The 24,726-nt window shown below is 49.5% G+C and overlaps 1 protein-coding gene across 1 annotated transcript in view; it reads left to right on the top strand.

Moving 5' to 3' along the window:
• The first annotated feature begins 1,362 nt into the window (after positions 1–1,362).
• Positions 1,363–24,726, top strand: part of DUSP8 (dual specificity phosphatase 8) — an 80,062-nt gene continuing 56,698 nt past the window's right edge. Inside the window, exons 1-2 of the mRNA XM_024208968.2 lie at positions 1,363–1,636; positions 22,666–23,071. Coding sequence (XP_024064736.1) covers positions 22,841–23,071 — 231 coding nt within the window. The 5' untranslated portion in view covers positions 1,363–1,636; positions 22,666–22,840. The remainder of the gene's footprint in view (positions 1,637–22,665; positions 23,072–24,726) is intronic.

The raw sequence follows: 24,726 nt of genomic DNA, 5'->3' as shown, positions 1-24,726 counted from the left end.
CCCCACCCTATCCCGATTTTTCACATTTGCTGTCTGGTCACCTTACGATCCTGTGTTTAGGGTGAGATGGAAATACCACCCTCTGCTCAGCCAGCATGATGCTTGATGTAGGGGAAAGCCTCTGAGCTGTGGGGGACAGAAGTGCTGTAAAGGAGGGGAGTTGGGGGGTGGGGAAGCAAACACCAAATTGTCCTCTTGTCTTTTTAACACTGCCCAGTGTTCCCAAGGCTGAACCATGGTGGGTCGGAGAGCAGGGTACCTGAGCCGAAGGGAGTCCCCATCCCATAGTGAGCGATCCAACAGACACGCTAGTGTTATAGCAGCACCACCGAAAGAATGAAACCTTATAGCTCCCTACTGCGTGTGGCTGATCTGTTTAGTGGGCAATAAAAATAAATGCCAAGGAGAAAAACAACCCTGCCCTACGGGAAATAAAGAAGATTGTAAAGGAAACTTAAAAAAAAAAAAAAAAAACAACAACAAACGATCAGGCCTTTGTTTTAGGGAAACTCCAGGAGGCAGAAGCTTGGAATTCCTGTATAGAAAGAGATGGATAATCTCAGCTTCTAAATTACATTCCACCCACAAAGCAGGGACTTGGGGGGCTCCTTGCTCCCCTTTCCTTTGCTATTTTAAGGGTTTATCATTTAGCTATACTTTTTCTTTCCTCCCAGAGCACCATAAACTGAGCAGGCAGCTTTGGGTCACTCCCTGCATGCAAAAAGGAAGACTCCAGGGTGGTGGGATTCTTTTTTTTTTAAGGGTAAAATCCTATAGGAGGACACTAGGTGCATCGTTCCAAAATGAAATCTGATTTGAAAACGTAAGGCTGCTGCATGGAAGGTTTAGTCAATAATATTCTCCCCTCCCTTTGGCATTGGAAAATGTTTCCCAGTTCCTCTTTGTGAACAGCAGGGCATATCTGTGTGCTGATGACACAAGCCTGCACACCCTTCCCTTCTAACAATAAATGCCAACTTGATTTAGCATGAGTGGCTTGCTTTACACCGCTGCCTAGGACTCCCTGCACCGCTCTCCCATCTCCTTCAGTAGATGGTAAGACAGTGCATTTCCCTTTTAAGAGCTTACAGGCTGGGAGGGAATAAATAAAAAGGGGGGGAGGAAACTAGACCATTACCCCTTTTAAACTGCAGCTCTGCCTGCCTGTCTCCCTTTAATCTGCACCCAAAGCTCCAGGATCAGAGGCTGACGTCACCCTGCCCCTGAGCCTCCCTCTCTGATTGGCTGGGGGTGACGTCAGGTGCTTTTTTTTCAAGGCATGACCTCATCCTCAGTTCATTTTTAGTTCTAAAGTGCAACCTTCTGTCTTCCTGGATCCCTTCAGCCCTGTTAATGCTTATCTGTGCCATCCACCCCCACCACCCCCTCTGTGCAGGGACATGCCTGCCCCTCACTTACTGGGCTAGTATTATGACTACATTTCAGTGTGGGTGCCTGTATGTGTTTGCAAGGGGCTAGAACTTGCATCATCAGCACTGGCACCAGCCTTGCAGGGCTTCTCATTTGATCATCCTGTAATTGCGTTTAATTATCCTGACGAATGTGCAGAAATTTGCAATCAGCTGGAGAACCTCAGGAGCTCTGATTCCCCCGGCTGCAGAGGAAATACGGGAGGGTAAGTGTTTATAATGTTGTAAGGGAAGAAGACGGGGTGGCCTAGGGTTTCTAATCATGCTTTGTATTTGAGTGACCCTGCAGATTTCTGCAATAGATCCTAGGGGGTTGGAGCTGGGGAGAAAATTCTGATGAAGAGGTGTATTTTTTATATAGATGCGTACTGCATCTTCCTGATCCTACCCCCGCATGTAAATACAAACGCACAGCATATCTGTGTGTGTGTGTTGCATTATATATAATTGGTGTCAGGATCAGGAAGATGCAGTAAGTGGTGCATGAATTGGTGATTACAAGGCATGCGTTGGAGGGAATGGTTGGGGAGATGTAATTGTGAGTGTGTTGTTATTACCCAGAGCCGATAGACGTTTTAAAAAACATTTGTTATTTTGCAAAACGGACTGGAAACTCACCTTGCGTACGTACACAAAACAAAAAAAAAATAAAAACCAAATCCCGTGCTGGGTGATATCATGCAGGGAGCTGCTGACAGGGAACTGCATGCTTATTTAGATAGGAGTTTAAACAAAATCCTGATCATGCTGGGTGCAAATAAAATGACATGATCCTCCCGCGTGAGCTAAAAGCGTGTGTGTGTGTGTACGGGAGGCGGGGGCGGCTGCGGCTGCAGCTGCAGCGTGGGGGAACATATGTTTGCGGTTTGCTATTCTAATGCCGTGGGGTTTTACAGAAGATCTGGGAAATAGCCGGGCTCCAATGTGGCTGGGCTTTGCAGGCAGTGTCTTACCAGTATTCTCCGTCCTGGGCTCAGGCTCAGCGTTTGGGAGGCTGCTGGTGTTAACAGCCCTGTGGTTTCCCAATGGTGTGTCGCCTTATATCCTTGGTGCTTCAGGGAACCCAAGAAAACGGGCGTGTGTGCAGCAGGAGGGTTTCGCAGTGCTTCCCTGCCATTGCTCGAAGGGAGCTGCTAGCGAGCAAGGAGTTAAGCTTGCTACTTAAAATGATTCCCCCGCATGAGCACGGATGGAGCATCAGCCTGCAACCATGGTGGTGTTTGTGCAGTGATTCAGCACTTAGAGCTGAAATGTTCTGAAGAGTTTAGATGGGGCTTTTTTTGCTTATTGGTTAATAAGTCCCTTAAAAAAATAAATGCTTGGTCAGTACTTAAAAGCTGACGTCAGTGCTTCAGCCTACATTAGGGGAGATGCAGGGCTGTAATCTGTGGTTTTTGTTGTAAGGAAGGAGGTGCTGCAGATCTGTTTTCTGTTTAAGGACGTTTGGATTTGCTGGGTGCAGATGATGATGCATGTTTAGGCCCTACTGCAATACAAATAATAAAGACCCTAAGTAGGATCTCGGCCCCATTGTCCTAGGGGGCGTGAACATACAGGACAAAAATAAGATGTTCCCCGTCCCAAAGAGCTTACAATCAGAAATGCACTGCAAAGTTGTCACCAGCGAAGAGGTTTCGGGCACGTAGATGGAATGATGACTGAATGAGGCTTTGTTAAGCATATAAAACCAGTGAGGTCTTAAGTTCAGAATGCTAAAGATTTGGATTGGCTGTCTGATACACTTTTGCAGCTGAATAACAGGTGAGGTCACTGCTGCAATGAGATTGTGTCAATTGTCTTATTTTAGCCTTAATTACTTTCATATAAGGCAAAAGCCTTGGGGGCATGGCTGTCTACACATTAAACCAAACCCTGCCCATAAACTCAGTACCCAGTAGCTCCCACTTAAAAGCTTGGCCTTGTCAACACCAGAAAGGGTTTGCTGTTACAGCTGTAGCCCTTCTAGTGCACATGTAGCTTATACCAGCAAAGGAGTTCTTTTGCTGGTATGGGTTATACCAGTTCCCTGAATAAAATAGGCTGTACTGGCAAACCTAGCCTGAAAGCCTTCGGAGCAGGGACTGTTTTTTTGTGTGCTGTGTTAGTACAGGTACTACGTCAATACAAGTAATTGATAGGATTTTTTTTCCCCCCAGTGTAACTGCATCTACACTAAGGCTTTTGCTGGCATGGTTATGCTGGTTGAGGGGGTGATTATTTTTTCACTCCCCTACAGACGTAACCTATATTGGTAAAACTGTCTAGTGTACACCTGGCTTCAGTCTACACATGAATTTTGACCTGGAGTTAACTCAAGGTGGCTAATGTTTGTAAAGTGTAGTCTGAACTCTCCACCAGATTTGTTCCAAGACGCCAACACTGAATGCTGCTAGGCTTTAACTTGCTGCACTTATCACATCTGACGGGCTTGTCTACACTGACACTTTACAGCGCTGCAACTTTCTCCCTCAGGGGTGTGAAAAAACACCCCCCACTCCCCCCGAGCGCTGCACGTTTCAGCGCTGTAAAGTGTCAGTGTAGACCGTGCACCAGCGCTGGGAGCTACACCCCTCGTGGAGGTGGTTTTTTTGCTATGCTGTGACTACACAAGCCACTAACGTTGCTAGTGAAGATGTGCCCTTAGATTGCTTTGTCTTTGCTAACCTGCTAACTAACTCTAGTCATCTCTAACAGCATGCCTTTAAATCCTAGCCTGCACAAGGCTGTAGGTATGTACAGAAGTAGCCAGCTTTTTCAAAAGCACTCAGCAAAGGGAGCCGCTAGGTGCTGAGCACACTAGAAAATATGGCCCTTAATGTTTATTTACATAGCACCCAACAAAGGGTGCTAGGTACACTGCAGGCAAATAATGCTTGGTGCCTGCCTTGAGAGAGTTTATAATCTCCCTTTGGACACCCCACACAGCTACTGATGATAAAATACAATAGGCATTAGGGTGAGACTTCTTAGTCATCCATCTCCCTTATTGCCAAACTACCTCTCGGTAAATTAGAGAGTCCTAGATTTAAAAAACAAACCAACCAATCCCTGGGAGACTGAACGTATTCTTCCCCGCAAACTGAAGAAGCTTCTCTTGGTATGAGTGGGAAGGAGCGATGTTCCACCTCATTTCCCCCCTCCCCCCAATCAACAGACTAATATACACATACGGAATGGTTATAGGGGGCACCTGCTGGGTTTTTTAGAAGGCTGTTTTGAGTCAGATCCTCAGCTGCTGTAAAGCTGGGTAGCACCATTGAAGTCTGGCTCCAAAAGTGGTGAGTGGGCTGTGCTAAGGTGCATGTGATAAAGTAGCAGATGTGTAATGAACTAAAGATTCTGAATGAAACTTGGAAAAAGGCAGTTGTATTCTGGCTCTCGGTGCCTTTGATTGATGACCCCCAGTCCTAGGGCACCTATCACTATTGTATTTGAACAGCTATTGGAAACTGAAACCTATTGAGAAGGAGAAGGAGGAGGTGATTGAGGAAGGGAGCTAGTAAATAATGGCTTATGCTGGTGAGAGGTGGGGCGGTGGTGGATGAAAATAGTCTAAAGCCTTCGTAGATCTTTTATCCTGAGCTGTGAGTTCAATGGCAACTGTAAAAGGTGATAGCAGGAATCAACAGCAATGAGAGGTTCTCTCGCTTCCTTTCTGTTTAGCAAAATGCTACACACGAAATGCCCAGGTGTAGTATTGGCTTTGAAACTGCTGAGTGCAAAACCTTTGTAGTGATTGCCTTTAATATTGGGGTCCTGGCAGGGAAGAGCATGCACTGCTTGAAAATGCTTTTTGCATCCTAATGGCTGCTGGGTTTTAAAACCTGTTTTTCAAGCTCGGAATTTCTTCTAAGACGCACCTGTCAAGCCTGATGCAAAGTGGGAAGAGATGCCTGACCTAATCAAGGGGGGGGTGGGGAAGGGAGGTGAACAGACCAAGATAATTCATTTGATAAGAAGCTAAATTAGCTCTTCCTTAGAGATTTTCTCAGGCACGCCTGGGAAGTGCCATGTATTTAGGAATGTGGTAGTAACTTGTTTTAGAACAGTGGTTTTCAACCTGTAGATCTCAGACCCCTCGGGGGTCCGCAGGCTATGTCTAAGATTTCTAAAGGGGTCCCTCCATTTGCAGTTTTTTAGGGGACCTCAAATGAAAAAAGGCTGAAAACCACAGGCTTACAGAGCATCTACATTGCAAAAGACAGTGTACCAAGGCACTGTGTGATAATATAACATCACAACTCTGTCCTAACACAGCTTGTTCCTCCATGGGTGGAGAGAGCTAGAGTTGCGGTTGGGTTGCGTAACATAGTTGTAATATGGGGCAGTCCCATGCATGCAGGCGAGACCAGATGCTCAGGCACAATTGTATTGTAATAACATAGCACCCCAGCATAGTAAACATTATCGTACTAATGGTCACGGAAACCAGAATGCTTTTCTGAGTGCTCTTCTAACATGCTTTGGCCTGTCCACATGCTCGAACCACATTAGACACTAGTTTGGCTGGAGTGCAATGTAACCTATATTGAAACATTGGCTTTTTCGTTTAAACCTGGCTAGCAAAGCCATTATAGAGCATGGGGGGCATTATTGAGCCATAGCTGAAGCTCACAGTTTTGCCACCAATTCTTTTATTTAACATACAATTTTACAAGGGCCAACAGCTTATCCCTTTCTGCTTCAGGAGCTGCATATAGGAGTTCACCTCCTGTGAAAAGTGTTGCCAATGAGGGTTCTCAGGCATTCAAACCTCAAAGCCCCCTGTGGATGAGAGGGACATAAACCAAACATAAGGACTTGTCTACCTGGAGAAATTGATCAGCATGGCTATAGCAGAATAAGAACAACTTTCCTGCTTAGACAAGCCCTAAGAGAAGAAGTCTGAACTAATGTGAGGCTCCCTTCTTTACCGCGTGTGAAGTTTTCTACAGTCTCGCTTTCAAGACTTTGCATTTGTGAGTCACAATTGTCAAAAGTGGCCAGAGGCTTTGGGTGCCCAACTTGAGATGCCTTGAAGGGGCCTGATATTTCAGAAAGTTTGAGTACCCATCCTTTCAAACTCAGGTCCTATGAAAGTACCCCAAATTGGGGCAGGGGGTCCAGAACCACTGGTCACTTCTGAAAATCTTGCCCCATTATGTCGACAGTCTTACAAAAATAAACAGCAAGAGATGACGTTAGGGTTAATACTAGGGTTGTGTTGCATGGAAGTGAAATTGGGTCTGAAATAAGTAACATAGGCTTTATCTACCCTAGCACTTCTGTCGGTCAGGGGTGTGGAAAAAACACTCCCCTGACCGACATAAGTTACACCAACAAAAGCGCCGGTGTGCACAGCGCTATGTCAGCAGGAGAGCGTCTCCCGCCGGCACAGAGCTGCTACACAGGAGACCTTACAACGACGCAGCGGCAACAGTACAGCTGTGCCACTGTAAGGTCCATAGTGTAGCTGTAGTGTATTAGTCACCGGGCTGGTGCTGGAAGCATTTCCTTGACACCCTCTTTGTTTCCTGTTCCCACTCCCATTGCATGTCTTCTTTCAAGTGCTCCCCAGGCACAAAATGCCCGGATGGTTCCCGTTTGCCAAGCCACCACCCTCTCCTCGCTCACATCCTTGCTATGTATTCGTGTCCTCCAGGTTACATACCGGGAGAAGTTTATGTCATACCCAACTCATACGTACGTGGCCATATAATGTGCACATGCCTAACCTAGGGATGCTGGGCTCTGATTGTAACTCATCTTTCCCCACCTTAGTGTGTGTGTGTGTCTGTCTGTCTTCACTCGTTGTCTCATCTAAAATAAACCTATCCATTCCTTGGGGCTGAGACCTTTTGTTCTTTTGGAATGCCTGTAGAGCACTTTGGGGTCCTGTAACAGTAATTGGCAGGAGGAATTCTCTCCATTTCCATGTAACGAGCTCAAGGGATTTACATCCTGAGTTCTAAAAGTAAAAAGGAAGTTGCTAAAGTTGTGGAAAGACTATAAACTCTCATATTAGGGCCTAAGGCAATCTCCAGCTGGAGCTTTGAAGGCAACTTTACTGTAGGAACAGATTATTCCACAATTGCCTGCTGCAGCATTTCTTCTACCCTCCCCAGAAGCATCTGGTCTTGGCCAGTGCCAGTGATAGGGTACTGGATTAGATAAACCACTGGTCTGATCCAATAAGAGCGCCCTACTGGAACTCTTGACATCCGCCCTCCTTCCCAGCACTTGCCCCTGAGCCTTGCTGGTGACTTTACCACATCTTTCCTGTTAGCCTCTGGCTAGCAGTGTGAGTCATCTGGCTAGTAGGGTTGTGGCATGCCTACATCCACCGTTTATAATAAATCTTAAAAAAACTAATTCTTTGAGGAATATTGCTGCTGCAAAAAGTTAGCAAATTATATTTCAACTGAGGTTACAGAGGCTCTGGCAGAAATTATGGTGAAACTATACCAAGCTTTCAATCTGCTTATCCAAGCGCTTGCGGCCCCTGTGTCAGGGCGAGTGAAACAAAAATGCATGTAAGTCTGTGATTTCATAAGCTGCTCAACTCCCATTGACTTCCAAACCCTGTTAGATAGCTCTGACACTTTACAGCTGAAGTGAAGAGGGTCTATCAGTCTCCAGAGCAGTCTAATAAATAAAAACCAATGGAGGAAACATCAGTGGATGGGCTGGATTTGAGCAGCCCTTGTTTCTGAACTCCTAATTAATATGACTTGTTTTCTTTGAGTTGTAGCTGGAGTGTGTATCTATTCCAACATCATCTGTCTTGGCCAGTAGCCCTCCTTGGAATACAGTTGTCCGCATGCTGAACCCTCAAGCTTTTGGGTCAAGAGATGGTTCAGAGATGGTGCCAGCACTGCTGACTTCAGGCCACTAAACTAATGTATGAAAATTATACGTACACGAAAACCAAAAACACTTCGCTAGTTTTTCTTTGTTCAACTTTCCCCACCGAGATTGTGAGAAGAGGGTTGCACTAGCCTGGCTAATGCCTAGCAAAGTTCAGGCACGTGCTATGGACTTGGTCTTGTTTCCGTTGACTTCAGCGGGACCACTATTGAGTCCTATACAGTAGCCTCCCACAGCTCTGCCAGTCCACCTTGGCTGAGACCCAGAACTTGAGCACAATCTCTCTGTACTGCCAAAATGGACTGAGTTCTTATTTACTTGTTGCCTGCTGTTCAGCATATGCTGTGCCGATCCTGGTGGAATGCAGCAGCACAGGCAAATGGTCAAAAGGAGCTTGGGACTCCGGTGTCGACCTGTTTAGGCCCAAAAAGTCTCCGACAAATTGTTATAAATTGTTGGGTGGAAGGCAGGAAAAGGGCAGAATAACCATCGAATCCTAAGTTACACTGAATACCCCACAAAACTAATCCATCCATTTACATGGCTGCATCTGGTTGCAGATTTTGCAGAACCTCACTGAATGTCCATTCTCACAAAGCAGTTGTGCTGTACCACTAAATACGGGTGGAGGTGCGTATTCTGTTCGCTCATTAAACAATGACACGTGTCATTTCATGTGTCTTTGCAATACGTCTCTTTTTATTTTGGCTGCCTTTGTTTTCTTTCTCAATTTCCATGTGCCTGGTGCCAGGGCAATCCTTTCCCAGGCAGTAATTGACACAAAGGTGGGCTTGAGCTACGGCTAAATCCGGAAGGACTCTGGTAGAGAAGTGGGGAGGAGAGAGAACTGATCTTATTGGGGCGGCAGCAACGGGTCCTAAAGGACAAAACTTCGAAAATGCTTTTCATTACACCCGCTGAAGCATTGATGTTGGAACTGGCCGGATCATTATGTAGAATCAGGTCACTCTTCTATTGCACACTATGTTGTCTGAAACAATATGGCAAAATCATGTGTGCCTTGAAAAGTAAACACCCCCCTGGAATTGGGAGGGGAGAATAGAGGTGTGTAGCCCCCTCCCTGTTTTGCAGGTGAACTGGTTAATGAATGAAACACATTTTGCCAGCTATTACACTACTGGCTCCTCAGGAGATGGTCTGTGCTGGAAAGTGTGCAATATCCAGCCCCCTTTCAGTGGGGCAAACAATGAGATTTCTTATTCAGGAAAGAGAGCCAGCGTGACGACAGCAAGTCCTGACTCTGTGTGGCCACTGCCCATAAATTGGGTCTGGGATGTACAGGAGGGATGGAAGAGATGAGAAGTCACTTGGTTTGACCTCCGTGATTTCAGAGTGACTAAACAAAACCACCCTATAATACATCACAAGCCCTAAGCAAAAAGGTGAGAGCGGGAGATCGCTGCATACCAGATGTTCCTCGTCCTACCGGGTGTATTCTTCTAGATCTAGGTGAGCCACTCGAAATCTAGGAGTCGTGGCTTCCTTTTGTGGTTCTGACAGGAGGGCAGAGCGTCAATTGACAAGTACTAGATTGTTCCCCTGCATTGGGGTAAACTTCCTTTTGGTCTACAAGGATTTGGGCAGGATGTAAACAGAGCCAAACGTCTTACATGTGACTAGACTTGTGGATCCGCGATCCCATGGAAGATTAGTGTAGCATCTTTTTTGGAGTTGAGCTTGATTTCTGGATTTTAGGATGCCTAGAAATGGAGGACCAGATCCTCAGATGATGTAAAATGGTGACACTCCCTTGGCTTCTGTGTTGACTTATACTAGCAGAGAACCTAAGCTGGAGTCCATTCATATGCCACGGTTTGCAATGGGTGTCATTAACAACCTTGCTCCCTGAAAGGTTTTACACAGTTTCTAAACTATTGTTTCTGCTAAACAGTGGATTCAATTTTTATCTTTTTCCTCATAAATGTGAGGAACTAATGATGCTGTACAGTGCAAATGGGCTACATGTATCATTGCAGTTCTGTCTTAACCTGCTGCACTCCCCTCTGTTTTTTCCAGTTCCCAGGTTCACCAGTGACTGTCTGTCACTCATTCTGAATAGCTCTAATTTAGACAACATACATTTGGGACTTGGTTGAGACCCACAAACTCATTTCACCTGTGATTGTTCTTTAGTGGTGAAATGCTGAGGCACTTACTCACCTACATCACCCAACCCTGAAGAGCTTCCATCTTCGACTCCTGCAGCTCAGACCTGTGCATCATTACCTCTCGTACATAAACATTGTGGGGAATATTCTTAGGAACAGCTGTGGACAGAACATTGTGCTATTCTTTTCCCAGGAGGCTGAACATTTATCTGGTATACGTTTAGGGTGTCCAGGGCCCCCGACAAAGGGAAATAGGCCAGTCTCACCGCAATACATCAAACCATTCCTATTGCGGAATGGTGATCAAGCCACTGAAACCCTCCAAGATGAACCCTGATATTGCCACCTCTGATAACATGTGGGTACCCAAAGGAGATGCAGGGGGCTTGTCACCCATGAGTACCCAAAGGAGATACAGGGAGCTTGTCAAATATCAAGCATTAGGGAGCCAGTATAGTAGAAGTGCCGAAGTGTAAGTCTGAATTACCTTTGTCCCTCACAATGATATGTACAGGCACAGGACAAATACTGCAGTGTAGCCCTTTCCCTCACCCCAGCGAAGGTGTGTGAGTAGTGGGTTGGAGTAGGAAGTGCTTTTAGCTCTGAGACATGGGACTTCACTGTTCTGAGTGTGGGGAGAGCCTTGTGTTAGAAAACATGGTAACTAGCACAATGTTCTAGGAAGCTTTGCCCTGAGCGTGGGCAAGGACAATTGTGGTTAAAACATGGTCATGGCAAACCGTAGGGTCTCTGCTGTCACGTGTTTTAAACATGAGTGTCCTGTTCACACGAAGGGCTTTTCCCATTCTAGACAGTGCAAGATCATGGCTTCTTTTATGGCCCCACGTTGCAGGGGGCATGTTATCTAGGCCCCCACTAAATATCCTGTTCTCCCTGCAGCACCTGATCCCGTACCCTTCTGATTTCAATGTGTACTCCACATTGGCCACTAAGGGGCACACATGGAACATGTTCTTATAGCCTGTCTGGAGAGGGCTCATCCTCCTTCTCCCATTGCTCTCCTTGTCTGTTCAGTGGTATCAAGATTTTGACAGTCTGCAGCTCAGCTGATCTTGAGGTGCTTGAGGCAAGTCTTGAGGTAGTCCATAAAAACCCCAGTCTCAGACCAAAAGCCTGCGCCTATGCAAGTATGTGCCAGAGTTTTTGACAGGCCTCTCTGCCGCCACTTCTTTGTGGTGCTTGATGCACTATTCATCACACTGAGCAGATTCGAACTCCTTAGTGCATGTGACATCCGATGACCAGAAATACTCTTGTGCCTTTGGACTTAGGGGTTCAATGAGACTCTTACAGAAAACCCAACGTCCAAGAATGCTAATGTGTGTTGTCCATTTGGTGGTTCTTGGTGCACAATTCAAACCTTAGAAGTACAGATCTAGATGGTCCATGATCCATTTGCAGCAGAGAGTGGCATATGTAAAGCCCAGGAGGCTTCTGTTTCCCACCATGCGTCCCTGCCAGCATTAAAACACCAGAAAGAAACCATTATAAGACTTGGGGCTGGGAATTAAACTATAAAGCAAGAAGAAATGCAACAGCATGGGGAAACGGGGGAGGGGAAGAAATCCAGCAAGCACCTGGGCCTGTGTACGTTCAAGAGGTGTGCCGACTGCCACTGAGCTGCCGGGCTGAGCCAAAAATGGAAGCTCCCCTTCCAAACTTCTTAAGGTGTTCTGAGATTTGTTTGCACACCTGGTGTGCTGCAGTGAGAGCACTACAACTTGTGCTTGGCCTTGGTCTTAAGGTGGAGGAGGTCAGGCATTACAAAGGACCAAGTGAAAGATAGTCTCAAGTGAGAGATAGTGTGGTGGTTTCTCCTTTCTGTATTGGTTCCTCTGCCCGTCAGTCTCTCCTGGGAGAATCCTCTCCAAGGTTAGATAGGGCATTGGACATGGCTTCTTTTCTCAGATCTCTCTCTGATCTGCTGTGTGACCTTGGGCAGGTTGTCTAATCTGATCTATTTTGATTGTAAGCTCTTGCTATATATATTATACAGTGTTTAGCACTATGAGGCCCTGAGCTGGGCTGGGGTCTCTAGGTCCCACTGTAGTACCTACCTATCCTGTATGGGGATTTGCTCTTTTGTAGTTATCCTAATGCTTGAGGTGGAAAGGCAGTTCCCTGCCATCAGGCTTCTTTTTTTTTTTTTTTTTTTTTTTGAGGGATCCATCCCTTATGCAACCTAGAGGCAAGTCATTTTATCTTGTTGGGAAAGTAAAATATCATCCGTGGGTTTTTAATGGCCATTTGTTTTCATTACCTACCTTTCCTTTGAAGAGGCTAAGTTGATTTTTGTCCCTGAGCTGACAGATCTTGGTGACAGTGTTTCAAGGTTCCGCTAATGAGGATCCTCACCTGGGATATGTTAATTACAGGGAATCTCCCCTCAGAAGGGGAGAGTCATTTAAGTGATGTTGAATCTCTTTTTAAAGGGCATCCCAAGTTGGCTGCTGACAAATCTCCAAGGGCCATCCTAGCAGTGGTACTTGTTGCTGCCTCCTCCCATCACCACCCCATAGTCCTAACATGCCCCATCCTGGCTGGGCGTTCGGGTGTTGTTCTCAGAAGCCGCAACTGCCATTTAACCTAGGTTGTACGTGTTTAGCCTCAGTAGCAAAAAGGGGAATTGCAGATGGGCAAAGGCTGTAGGCTGATGTGTGACAAAGGGGGTGGAAGCAGCCTGTAGTCCTCTCTGTGAGTTCAAATCTGAGTCAGGGCATTCCTCTCTCCCTCCCTCCCCCCGACCCAAGCAGATTTTGAGGCTGGTTGGAGTCACCCAGGCAGTGCCAGTGCAGTTAAGACAGGGCCAAGGCTCCTGCTGCTTGCTAGGTGCCTTTACTGCAGAGAAACCCAGTTAATGTCTCCATGGGGCTTGAGACGCAGCTGTTGCCTGGCAGCTACATGGTTGCTGTGGAAACCAGAGGTGCTAACTTGTTAATGAGCCCCATGTCTCTGATTGCTGCTGCAAAATACTAATAATTAGTAATAGTCCCATGATTTAGGGATCCCTCAGGTAGTGTGAGCTGGCAGAGGGGTTTGCTAAGTGCCTAAGTACTAGGAGGGATGGGGAGGAGAGGAGATTCTTGGCAACGGTGCCAGAATTTACATCTTAATAAGCACCTGGAGAGCTCTGAAGCTTAAACGCTCCTGCCAGTGTTTCAGGCCATAAGCTGACAGTTACTTTCTCAGCAATCCTTCCGGCAGATAATCTCCTGCCGTCCCTGACGGCTGAGCCAAGAATTACTGACAAGTTCTGTCAACACCTGCCCTGTGCGCACCTTGAGAGGCTGCGTAGCCCAGTGGGTAGGCACGGCGCTGGTCAGAGGGTGAAAAGACCTGAGTTCTGTCACTGTGTGATAGGCAAATCGCTTCAGCTCTCGGTGCTTCAGTTTTCCCAACGGGGATATAATGATGCTTTCCTCTCATTGTAAAGCACTTTGAGGTCATGGATGAAAAGAGCTAGGTGGTATTCTCCTTGCCCCTTTGCTTCCTTGTGTCCAGATGTGCACTGACTGTGTTTGATGAGGAAAACTCTTTGCTCCATCACTTGTTTTCTGTCTAGTCCACCCAGTGCAGGGCTGTCCCCTGTAGTATATTCTCCAGTATTCTCTCCAGCACTACATCCAGGCTGGAGTTATCTGCTGTTTCTGCTTCTGCCTAAGCTAACTGCTTTAAAGTCATGTCCAATGTTTAGGCTTTAGTCAATGTACGTTTTGCTTTTGATGGGAGTACAGTTGGACCCATGGTTGTCAACAGTCTCTGGCATTTCAATATGGTTCTCCGGCAAGGGAGATCTCTGGTAGAAAGCAGCGTGTGGATGAGCCCTTCCCATAGATGGCCCTTCTGCTTGCTACTGGCTGGGAAGGGGGAAGAGAAAATAGAGGGAGAAACACGAGCTAGTCGTTGGCCTTGCGAGGGTATAGTTAACCTTCTTTCCGATTGTTTCCCTTTCCCTGAGCCTTGGCTGCTCCCATCTGTATTTAGGACTTACAGGAACAACAAAGGGGAGCAGAAAACACCAGGGAAGGGAGCAGGAGTGGATGGGGAGAGCAGAAACAAAAGGGCCAGAAACAGGCTGGGGCACGAACAATGTTGAACCCACTACTTCTTGCAGCGCAGTTGACTTGCCAAAGGTAGCAAGAGGGGCAGTTCCTGAGTTAGACCAGTGTACTAAAGGGAAAAGCCATCACGGAGGCACAAGTGCTAGCGCAAAGCAATTCGGTGACCTGAAACTGGCTACCTGGGGCCTGGTTAATGGTTGCTACACCAGCACATCTGCAGAGGTCCCCTCGTTAACATCCCCCCCAGTGTGAGACCCTCTTCAGGAGCCAGCTCAGCACCCTTCCTAGGCACATGTCCCCAGTAGGAGGCCTAGTGCAGGGAGCATTCTGAGGCAGCCAGCGGGAGTGAAGTATTGAGGGCAGGAGTGGCCAGGACGTTGAGTGGTTTTTTGTGTGTGTGTGCTGTTGCAATGGCCCATTGGTGTCTAATTGCAGCCAGAGTGCAAGATAGAGCGGACCTGAGAGGCTGAGTTCTGTCTCTGCAACAGCACAGGGATGAATTCTGGCTCTGTTCTTCTCCAGAGCTTCCTATGTGCTTGCCGAGCCTGCCAAAACAGGTGCGTATCTAGGGCGCATGAACCTTTGCATGGCTTCTCTAAGTGTGTAGGACTGTGGGTGCAGAACCGGTGCTGTGCTATATTATACGCAGGGGTGTGTGAGATGTTAATTACTCCAATTGTGGGGGAATAATCTGATTTGGATGTTGGTGTGGGGGCCAATACTGTCTGAATGCAGCTGCCCATGCGTTGCCCCTCCTCGGGGACATGCCTGAGGGCCCTTTATGGGGAGGGAGAAGGATGAGGACAGATGGCTGCCTGTTGGCTGGAGATCCTCACCCAACTCCACGTTCTGAAGCCCAGGTACCACCTTCTCTGGCATTCTTCAAGATTTCCCACAGCTCTCATCTTGAGGCTTCCTGGCTAGGTGTCTCCCTGAAGAGACCACCTGTAATTTGTGAAAGGTGTTCTCTGGGGGGTCCTGCACCAGCGGCAGGAAAAAGAAGCAGTCTGAGCCCTAAGGTAATGAGGGGATATGAGGGCTGATGGGGGAGACCTGAATGAGCAGCCGAAAACCCTGGGCCTGATTCTCCATTTTTCCCCACCGGATATAGCCACTTGTGCACCTGAGCAAATGAGCACCCAGGGCTCAGGGCAGCACAATTCAGGCCCAGGGAGCTGAGTGTTTCTAAGTTATTGCCTAGAAATGTTTGGTCCCCACTTTGGGCTTGCATTGCAGGACATGCTCTGCTGTGTGTGGTTAAACCCTTGGTGCTGACCCCTGCGTGATTCCGCTGATGTGTATTTCAATGGAGTTGCATGCCAGTGATGAGTCTGCCCCATTGTCTTGAGATGGGGGGTGCATGGGGAGCATGAGACACACATGAAGCTGTCTTTCTGTCCCTGAGCGGCAGTATGGCGCCTCCTGCTTTGCTGTCCCCATTCAGCTAAGCCTGTGGCCCTTCTCCTCATTACAGGCACTTCAGGGAGACGTGGGATTAAAGGATTATGGTAATGTTCTTCAGGAATGCTCAAGAAGATTAAGGCAGCTTTAATAGACTGATAAGAGAGGGACACAGCTTTGTTTCTGAAACCCCAATTTAGGTTTCAGGTTAACCTTTTCCCCTTCTTTAGAGCTTGTGGTCTCTTGTCATGGGGGTGAGGTAATGGGAGACCTCTCTGGACCTTGCTCAGCAGCATCCACCAGCCATTCCTGCTCCTTCACTTTGACCCAGTTGGCAAGAAGGAAGAAGACACTTCCCTTATTTCTCCTCTCCTGGTATCTCCCCAGTTAACTTCATGTTAAAGTTTGTTTGTACTCTTAAGAGAGACTCTAAACCACAGCACTGCAGGGTGTTCGGCTCAGTGTCTTTCAGTGACTGTAGACCAAATATCCTTCGTTTACAAGTAAAAATGTTTCTCTTCTTGCTGCCAGCCCTGCAAGCCAAGCCCAGCCTGTGATGTGAGAGTCAAGCTGGGCTCTGTTGGCCTTGGCTCCACTAGCTTTCCCTGCATGCCTCCCTCACAATTTCCTGCGATTGCTGTCCCCGCTGGACAGTGTAGCCCCACTGGCTTTGGCAAGGTGGGAGCAATAACATAGAGCAGATAGCAGCCATTGGTATTTTTACCACCGTGTCACCGAGACACGCTCTCACTGTGGCTGCACAGCATAGTGGTAAAAGCACTGACCACCCCTTCTGCTACTTCCTGGTTGGCAGGGCAGGAACTCTGTTTTGTGTGTACAGTGCCTAGCACGATGGGGCCTTGATTGCTGATCAGGGTTCCTAGGTGTTTCTGTAATGTTAATAACTAGTGCCAGGAGCTTATGTCTGTGCTAGCACTACTGCTGTTGTTACCATCCGTACAGTTGAACCAGGTGGTAGCAATGGTGGGAAGCTTGCGGAGAAGGGGGGAGACTAGTGAAGAGATGCAGCATTTTCTGGTTCCTGCATCACCAGCAATAAAGATTCTGCAAATGGAACTTAGTCTGATGTTCCAGCAGGACCAGACTTTAGCTCGCTCTCCCATAGCAATACCGACACTGCAGGGCTATCCGCAATAAAATAAATAAAGCTGTCAAAATTTGCTGTAGTCCAATGAAGTCAGCAGATGTGATTCTGAATTCATACAGGAAGCAGATCTACAGTACTTCTGCATAGTCTCTCTCCAGAGCAGAACCTCACTTGAAAGAGGATGCTGCCCTGATGCCTGCCCGAGTGGATAGCTTCCTGGTGTCCGTTTCTGTGGGTAGACAGGGAATACATGATCAGGGATCGTGCCAGTGTCTCTGTTTGGCACCTTGTCGGCACAACCTGGCATAATTTAATTTTTTGTATTTCTTAGCACCCAGAGACTACAGCTGAGATTGTGACCTCGTTGTGCTAGGCATCCTACAAACACGTAGAGAGAGAGTGTCCCTGCCCCAAAGAGCTTACAGTCAAAGACAAAGGGGGGGGGGAGAAGGAAGCACAGAGAGGTGAGATCATAGAATCATAGAATATCAGGGTTGGAAGGGACCTCAGGAGGTCATCTAGTCCAACCCCCTGCTCAAAGCAGGACCAATTCCCAACTAAATCATCCCAGCCAGGGCTTTGTCAAGCCGGGCCTTAAAAACCTCCAAGGAAGGAGATTCCACCACCTCCCTAGGTAAAGCATTCCAGTGCTTCACCACCCTCCTAGTGAAATAGTGTTTCCTAATATCCAACCTAGACCTTCCCCACTGCAACTTGAGACCATTGCTCCTTGTTCTGTCATCTGCCACCACTGAGAACAGCTGAGCTCTATCCCCTTTGGAACCCCCCCTCAGGTAGTTGAAAGCAGCTATCAAATCCCCCCTCATTCTTCTCTTCTGGAGACTAAACAATCCCAGTTCCCTCAGCCTCTCCTCATAAGTCATGTGCTCCAGACCCCTAATCATTTTTGTTGCCCTCCACTGGACTCTTTCCAATATTTCCACATCCTTCTTGTAGTGTGGGGCCCAAAACTGGACACAGTACTCCAGATGAGGCCTCACCAATGTCGCATAAAGGGGAATGATCACGTCCCTCGATCTGCTGGCAATGCCCCTACTTATACAGCCCAAAATGCCATTAGCCTTCTTGGCAACAAGAGCACACTGTTGACTCATATCCAGCTTCTCGTCCACTGTGACCCCTAGGTCCTTTTCTGCAGAACTGCTACCTAGCCATTCGGTCCCTAGTCTGTAGCAGTGCATAGGATTCTTCCGTCCTAAGTGCAGGACTCTGCACTTGTCCTTGTTGAACCTCATCAGGTTTCTTTTGGCCCAATCCTCCAGGTCTTTTGGCCCCAGGTCGCACAGCAGGTCAGAGGTGGAGCCCTGAAAAGAACCCAGCTCTCCTGAGTCCCATGGCCCAGTGTAGTGCTACCTTATCCAATAGACCGCTCTGGCACCCATGATGCTGGCTGGGATGGGAGTGCACTAGAATAAACAACTCTCTAGGTGTCAAGGGATGGTGGATTGTCTGGACTGAGCTGCTGGGCTGTCCTTGCAGCCTTCGTTTTGGAAGAGCTGGAGTGTGGGGAGAGCACACACCTGTGTACACCCAGGGGCGGATTAACAAATTTGCCGCCCCTAGGCCGTCAAAAAATTGCCCTCCCCCCCCCCCCCCGCCAGCTCACCTCCGCTCCCCTGCGACAAGCCAGGGAGGGAGGGGGGAGAAGGGGAGTTGTGGCGCGCTCGGGGGATGGCCGCAGTGGAGCAGGGGTGAGCTGGGGCAGGGAGTGGTTCCCTGCCCCCCCCCCCCACCAAGAGTTACTCTCTGTGCCCGCCGGCCCCAGCTCACCTCCGCTATCCCCCGAACGTGCCACTACTCGCTTCTCCCTCCCTCCCTCCCTCCCAGTGCTTTCGCGCGGCAAGCCTGGGAGGGAGGGGGGAGAAAGGGAGTTGCGGTGCGCTCGGGGGATGGCGGCGGTGGTGGAGCAGAGGTGAGCTGGGGCGGGCCGGGGAGCGGTTCCCGGCCCCCCGTTACTCCCCGCGCCCATGGGCCCTAGCTCACCTCTGCGCTGCAACTCGCTTCTCCCTCCCTCCCAGCGCGGCAAGCCTGGGAGGGAGGTAGAAGGAGGGAAGTGTGGCGCGCCTGGGGGAGGAGGTGGGCCGGGGATTTGGAGAAGGGGCGGAGCTGGGGAGGGGGCAAGAGCAAATTTGCTGCCCTAGGCGTAGGCCTTGTTGGCCTACGCATTAATACGTCGCTGTGTACACCAGAGTCCTCTCTGGGGCAGTGGGGGTTATAGGTTGGGCCTGGCTGCCTTTCCCTGCGTCATGTTCCCCACCGTCTCTGGCTTTGTCCATCTAAACGCTTGCTCGCCTGTCAGAACTGACCACGCACAACCTCTTCCAAACAGGCTTTTCTTGGAGCAATTAGGAGATAAAGGGGCTGTTATCTTCCCCAGGCCCCTCTGATTGTGTTTGAAAACCCCAAAGCCACCCCTTGTTCAGTCTGGAGAGTGAGGGGAATGGATCCTATTATCTCCCGGGATAATAAGCTAGCCTTCTCCCCCTTTCCCGTCTCTGTTGGATCACCCTTCCATCCCACTCCAGTGTTTCATACTTATCCCTCCGTCTGAACCTTATCTCCACCTCTTTGTCTGCCTCTCTCTTCCAATTCCTATTTTTTCTGGCTGGCGTTTGAGGAATCAGGAGGGGAATTGGCAGCTTGCATTCCCTGATGGAGAAGGGAGAGGGGACAGGAACAGAGAGAGGGAGAGAAACCTAGCAAAAGCTGGCTAATTTGCATCCTTTCTGATTGCCCATGCTCTATAGCCCAAGTGCAGCGGGGGGTCTCCAGCGAGGCTGTTACTGCATAATGAGGTGTGTCATATCACAGCAGGAGCCAGCCTTCCCTCCTCCCCCTACCCCAGGCCTCTTAATTAGAACTGTTTCAATTTTTGAAACCTGCCCTAGAAGAAAAAAATACGAGTGTTTGAATAGCCCTGGTGGGGAGGGATTGTGAGCTGACCACGGGAAGGGGTAGCTGAGCTCTGATTGGAATCCTTGTGCTGAGATATAAAGCGATACCAGCGCACAGTGGTACAGGGGACGATAGCACAAAGCTGTGAGAAGCTTTCTGTGCTGTAAGGGGGCCATAATCATCATTTCCTGGTGGGTTTTAAGCTAAATTTAATATGGCGATGGGTGGTAGTGGGTGGGTGGTAGTGGGTGGTTTTTTTTGGTGTATCGTTTCTATTGTGTCCCGAGACTGGGAGCATGAATCTTGGCACTGGAGGTTTGGGGGGTATAGATTCTAGTGCTTTGGGGTGTGGATCTTTCTGTGCCCAGAAGAGGGGGTTTATTATTGTAGGGTTGCTCATCAGCAGGGTTAACAGAAGCCTTCAGATGCTGGAAAAAACCCCATATTCCAAGGATTTATGTCCTTCTGGATGTTCACTGTGTTCTCTAGAGTCACTTACCTTTTAAAGAGCTGGATTTCTCTCTCGCTCCCCCTGGCTGAGGAAGGGCCTTCACCATATAAATGGATGTGGTATTGAGCCTTTGTCCTGTCTACTGAGATGGAAAGCTCCTTGGGGCAGAGATGCTCTCTCACCATATGTTTTTAGTACAGTGCCTCGCATGATGGGGCCCTGTTCTCGCTTGGGACCACCAGATGCTGCAGCTAACATGATACAAATAAACAATAAAGACTGAAATAGCAGCAGCAGCGGAAGAGTGATTTTTTTCCCCCTCCTTTTGGCTTTGAGTGGGAGTTGACATCAAAGCTGGTTATTACCATTAAAATGACGGCAGAGTTAACCATTTCACTGCTGGGACTTAGATTGGAAGTCTACATGCTTCTCTTTGTGTGTCTGGACTCACGTACCAGTTGTCATTTGAAAGGCTCTTCTATAGGAGTAATGCTATGTGTGGAAAAATGTGAATAGTCTGATGTTCTATGGATTTCCAGTGGGGAGGGGGATCAGAATATGGAAACGGCTGAGAACAACCGGCATCCTTTGGGTGATTGAGATGCCCGTTACTGTCTCTGCGACAAATCCTGGCTCCAAGAAAGTCAGTGGGCCTGACATTGCCCTGAACTGGCCCCTCTAGAAGTGGTGTTCACTTTTCTCAGCTCAGACACATTGGGCTGCCCTGGTACGGCCTGTGGGTTTTCTATACAATGTGGTCTGCACTGTAATAACCTGGTTCCTATTTCTGAATGGCTCTTCTTGTGTCCTACAGTGATGCGGGGCATTAAAACTGAAGAGGCCTGAACCTTTCCCCTGTGCCTGCCAGGCAGACATCCTGCAGATGTGAGCAGAATGCTCCCAGATGCTGAGTTCTGGGCTTTGTAGAGCACTTAGCAGTTCTACGGAAGCTTCCATGGAGGATCTCTGAGCACGTCACTAACACTAATGAGCCCCTCTCCAAGACACCCCTGGGGGAGAGTGAAGTAGTATTCCCATTTCGCAAATGGGGAAACTGAAGCACAGAGCAGCTAAGTGACCTGCCCAAGGTTACACAGAGCATCAGAGCCAGGAATAATGTTCAGAGTCCAATATTTTCAGAAGCTGCTAGTGATTTGTGGGTGCACAGAGTTTAGACACCTGAAAGGGCCCCATTTTTCAGCAGGTGTTGAGTGCCCACCCTCAGAAAAGAAGACCCCTTTTAAGGCACCCAGAATAGCTAATCACTCTGGCACAAGTGCTGGGTTCAAACCCCCTTGATCTCCCCAGTTAACTTTGTGTTAAAGTTTTGCTGGGCTGCTGCTTCTTCCAACCCTGGGGCCCCAGGGCTTAGGTAATGCAAAAGCTGCTCATGCTGTGTGCTGGCCTTCAGCTTATGCTGGCTGGTCACTGCAGGGGTGCTCCTGATGAGAGCTAGGCTGCTGGGCTGAATAACTTCATTTCCTTGGAGGAAGGGAGAGCACTTGCTGTGAACCCAGCACCCCCTTGCAGCCAGCTACAGGGTGGGGATGAGGGGGTCATGAGCTGGGCTTTACTGGTCTACGTCCCTCTAACTTCTTTGTTAATCTCACGGTGGTCAGGGCCCCACGGCTGCTGCCCTTCACACGGGCCCTGCCTCTGACAATGTGCTTCAGTGAGCTGGCCCGGGCAGAGTCAGGCGGGACCACCGCCGGGCTAGCGGTGATCGGGAGAGCGGAAAGATTCTGGTTACAGTGTTTAACGAAACTGCCCTCCCAATATGCTGAATCCTGCTCCTTTTAGCTGCCTCCTTCCGTACCCTCAACTGGGTTTCTGGGGCCTGGGGGGGACGAAGGGGGGAGGGGAGGGAGAGAGGGATTGAGGCGGAAGTTCTGTGTGTTTGTGAGGGGAGAAGCTGTTGTGTGGTGATAGGGCAGGCTGTGAGAGGGAACGGGCCCTGTGGAGAGAGACACTCAGGTAGCGAGGGAGTGCAGCAGGTATTGCAGAGACCTAGAAGACCAGCACTCTTGGCTCCATTCTGCAGTCTCCATTTTCACCTTTCTGCCCAGCTGGCTGATCTGACAGGTGAATGTACCTTGACATTCCATGTAGAAAGTGCCACCATCCACGCCAGGTTCTCTCCGTGGCTACCCTGGTGTAAATCAAGAATAACCCCATTGGACTCAGCCGTTGGCCCATGTGGCTGAGATAGGATTTGGCTCTTGGAAACTTGTTTCCAGGTGAATTCCCAGGGCTGCCCGTGCTGTCATAACACCTGACTCTGGGTTTCCCCTCTCCTCAACAGGTTCAGCACGATGACTTGGCATCCTGGGCTTTAGCGGCGTGGCAAGATCAGGACAGGTGCTGCCCTGCTCGCGCTGTATCCCATTCCCTCTTTCCTCTGGGAGATCTGTGCTGGCTTCCCTGCCCCTGGCCTTCCCTCCCTTCCTCCCAGTCACTGCGGAGGGGACGGGCCCGTTATGGCCGGGGACAGACTCCCACGCAAAGTGATGGATGCTAAGAAGCTGGCCAGCCTCCTGAGGAACGGGGCCGAGGGCACCTTGGTCATTGACAGCCGCTCCTTCGTGGAGTATAACTCCTGGCACGTCCTCAGCTCTGTCAACATCTGCTGCTCCAAGCTGGTCAAGAGGCGGCTTCAGCAGGACAAAGTCTGCATCATGGAGCTCATCCAGCCAGTCTCCAAGATGAAGGTACTTAATCCGGCCCTTGCCTGCCTTTCCACTAGGGCCCCCCACCTAGTAGATAGGGACCTGGCCTGAGAGGGCACATGACTGTCGTATGGAGCAACAGGATGGAAGTGCCGGCTTCTGGCTCGCTCTTCTGCTGCTCATTCCATTCCCTTTGAGGGGAACCCAGCCACTGCCCTCTGGCCCTGCCATCTCACAGAGGCTGAGCAGTCCTCTTTTTCCCCCCCCCCGCTCCCTCCCCCCACTGGCTGTGTCCACGGCCCACAGAGGTGTTGCCTATTAATGTGGCAAGGAGGGGGGTTGAGCCGTTAAAGGAGGCTGCCCTTTCGTGTTGCTCTACTGTCCCTCGCCTGAGGCTGCCACCAGAGAGACTAACAGGTGTGTCAGCCTTGGGCAAAGGGCATTGCATTGGCAAACCAGCCCCCACAGCCCTTTCATAGCTAGTACTTAATCCTCACTAAAAACTCTTCCCTCCCCTCTTCCATTGCTAGCCCTCTTCAGGGACCCGTAATCCTCCTCCCTTGGGACGCCAGCGCTCCTATCCAGTGGCATTGCTTTTTCCTTCGCTTATCCCCCTTGTTGGGCTGAGCCCCGGAGTTTGGATCAGGCTCTGATCGCCCCAAGCTGTGTGGGTTCAGGTCCGACTCGATTTAATATGGCACTGGTGCCCTGGTGGCTGCTTCACTGCTGGCAGGAGCAAGTCCTACCCCCACCAGGGTGGACTTTGCCAATAGGCTCAGAAGCACTGCTGTACGGGATCTCTGTTCATCTCCTCGCTCCCCTGCAGCCGGTCAGCTGGCTGCTGCACTTACCCTTTTGTAAGCTCTCTTTGTTACACAACTCTAGTTTCTCGCGCACTGAATGGTGCAAGCATCATTCGTTTCTCTTAGCTCCTTGCCTGGTGGAACCGCCCCTGCAAAAGCAGCTGTGCAAAACCCACCTGCTAGCGGCGTCCCTCTGGGAGTCCAGGGGCTAAGGGGAGGATAATCCTTTCAAGTGGGATTCGTGTCAATGAGAGCTAATTGCATGCAGGGTGAGCGGCGGGGCTGGGCTGCTGATGGGGCGCCATACCAGTCTTCTGCTCCTTTTGTGTGCCCTGCCATCGGGCTAAGGGGCAGGGGTGAGCCTCACCTCTGCCCACAGAAAGGTCGTCCCTACCATGCTGGCCCTGTTGGTGGGGTTTGGTGCTGACCTTCCCCCTTCCACCCACAGAGGCATTCTGGGACTTGGGGAAAATCCAAACCGATTGGGGCCCCATTTGTTGCCTATTTACCCCTGGTACTAATATGCCCATTTCTAAAGGGGGTGCCCAGGGCCTGTTCCTGAGATCCGCGGTCTCTCCCAGCTGCTGCCAGCTGTGTCTGTGCTTCACAGGATCGGCTCCGGCTCCTTGCTCTGCCAGGCGTGGGGCTTATGGGACTGGAACCTCCAAGGCAGGCAGGCAGGCAGCGTTCATGCTGATGCAGCTCCTTTGGGGGGTAATGTGCCAGAGGCCCCCCTAGGGGTGCATCCTCCTGCAGGGTGGCCCTGGCATTGGCTTAAACCAACATGCAGCTGGAAACCTGCCCGCACTGGGGGCACGTGATACCCTAGCAGCAGCAACTGTTCAGCCACCCGGTTCATCCCCTGTTCTCTTGCCCTCTGTCTGTGGGGCTGCT

Source organism: Terrapene carolina, unplaced genomic scaffold (genome assembly GCF_002925995.2).
Source record: "Terrapene carolina triunguis isolate 2854851 unplaced genomic scaffold, T_m_triunguis-2.0 Scaffold171, whole genome shotgun sequence".
Classification (NCBI taxonomy): Eukaryota; Metazoa; Chordata; order Testudines; family Emydidae; genus Terrapene; species Terrapene triunguis.
This window is presented reverse-complemented; position numbering and strand designations above follow the sequence as displayed.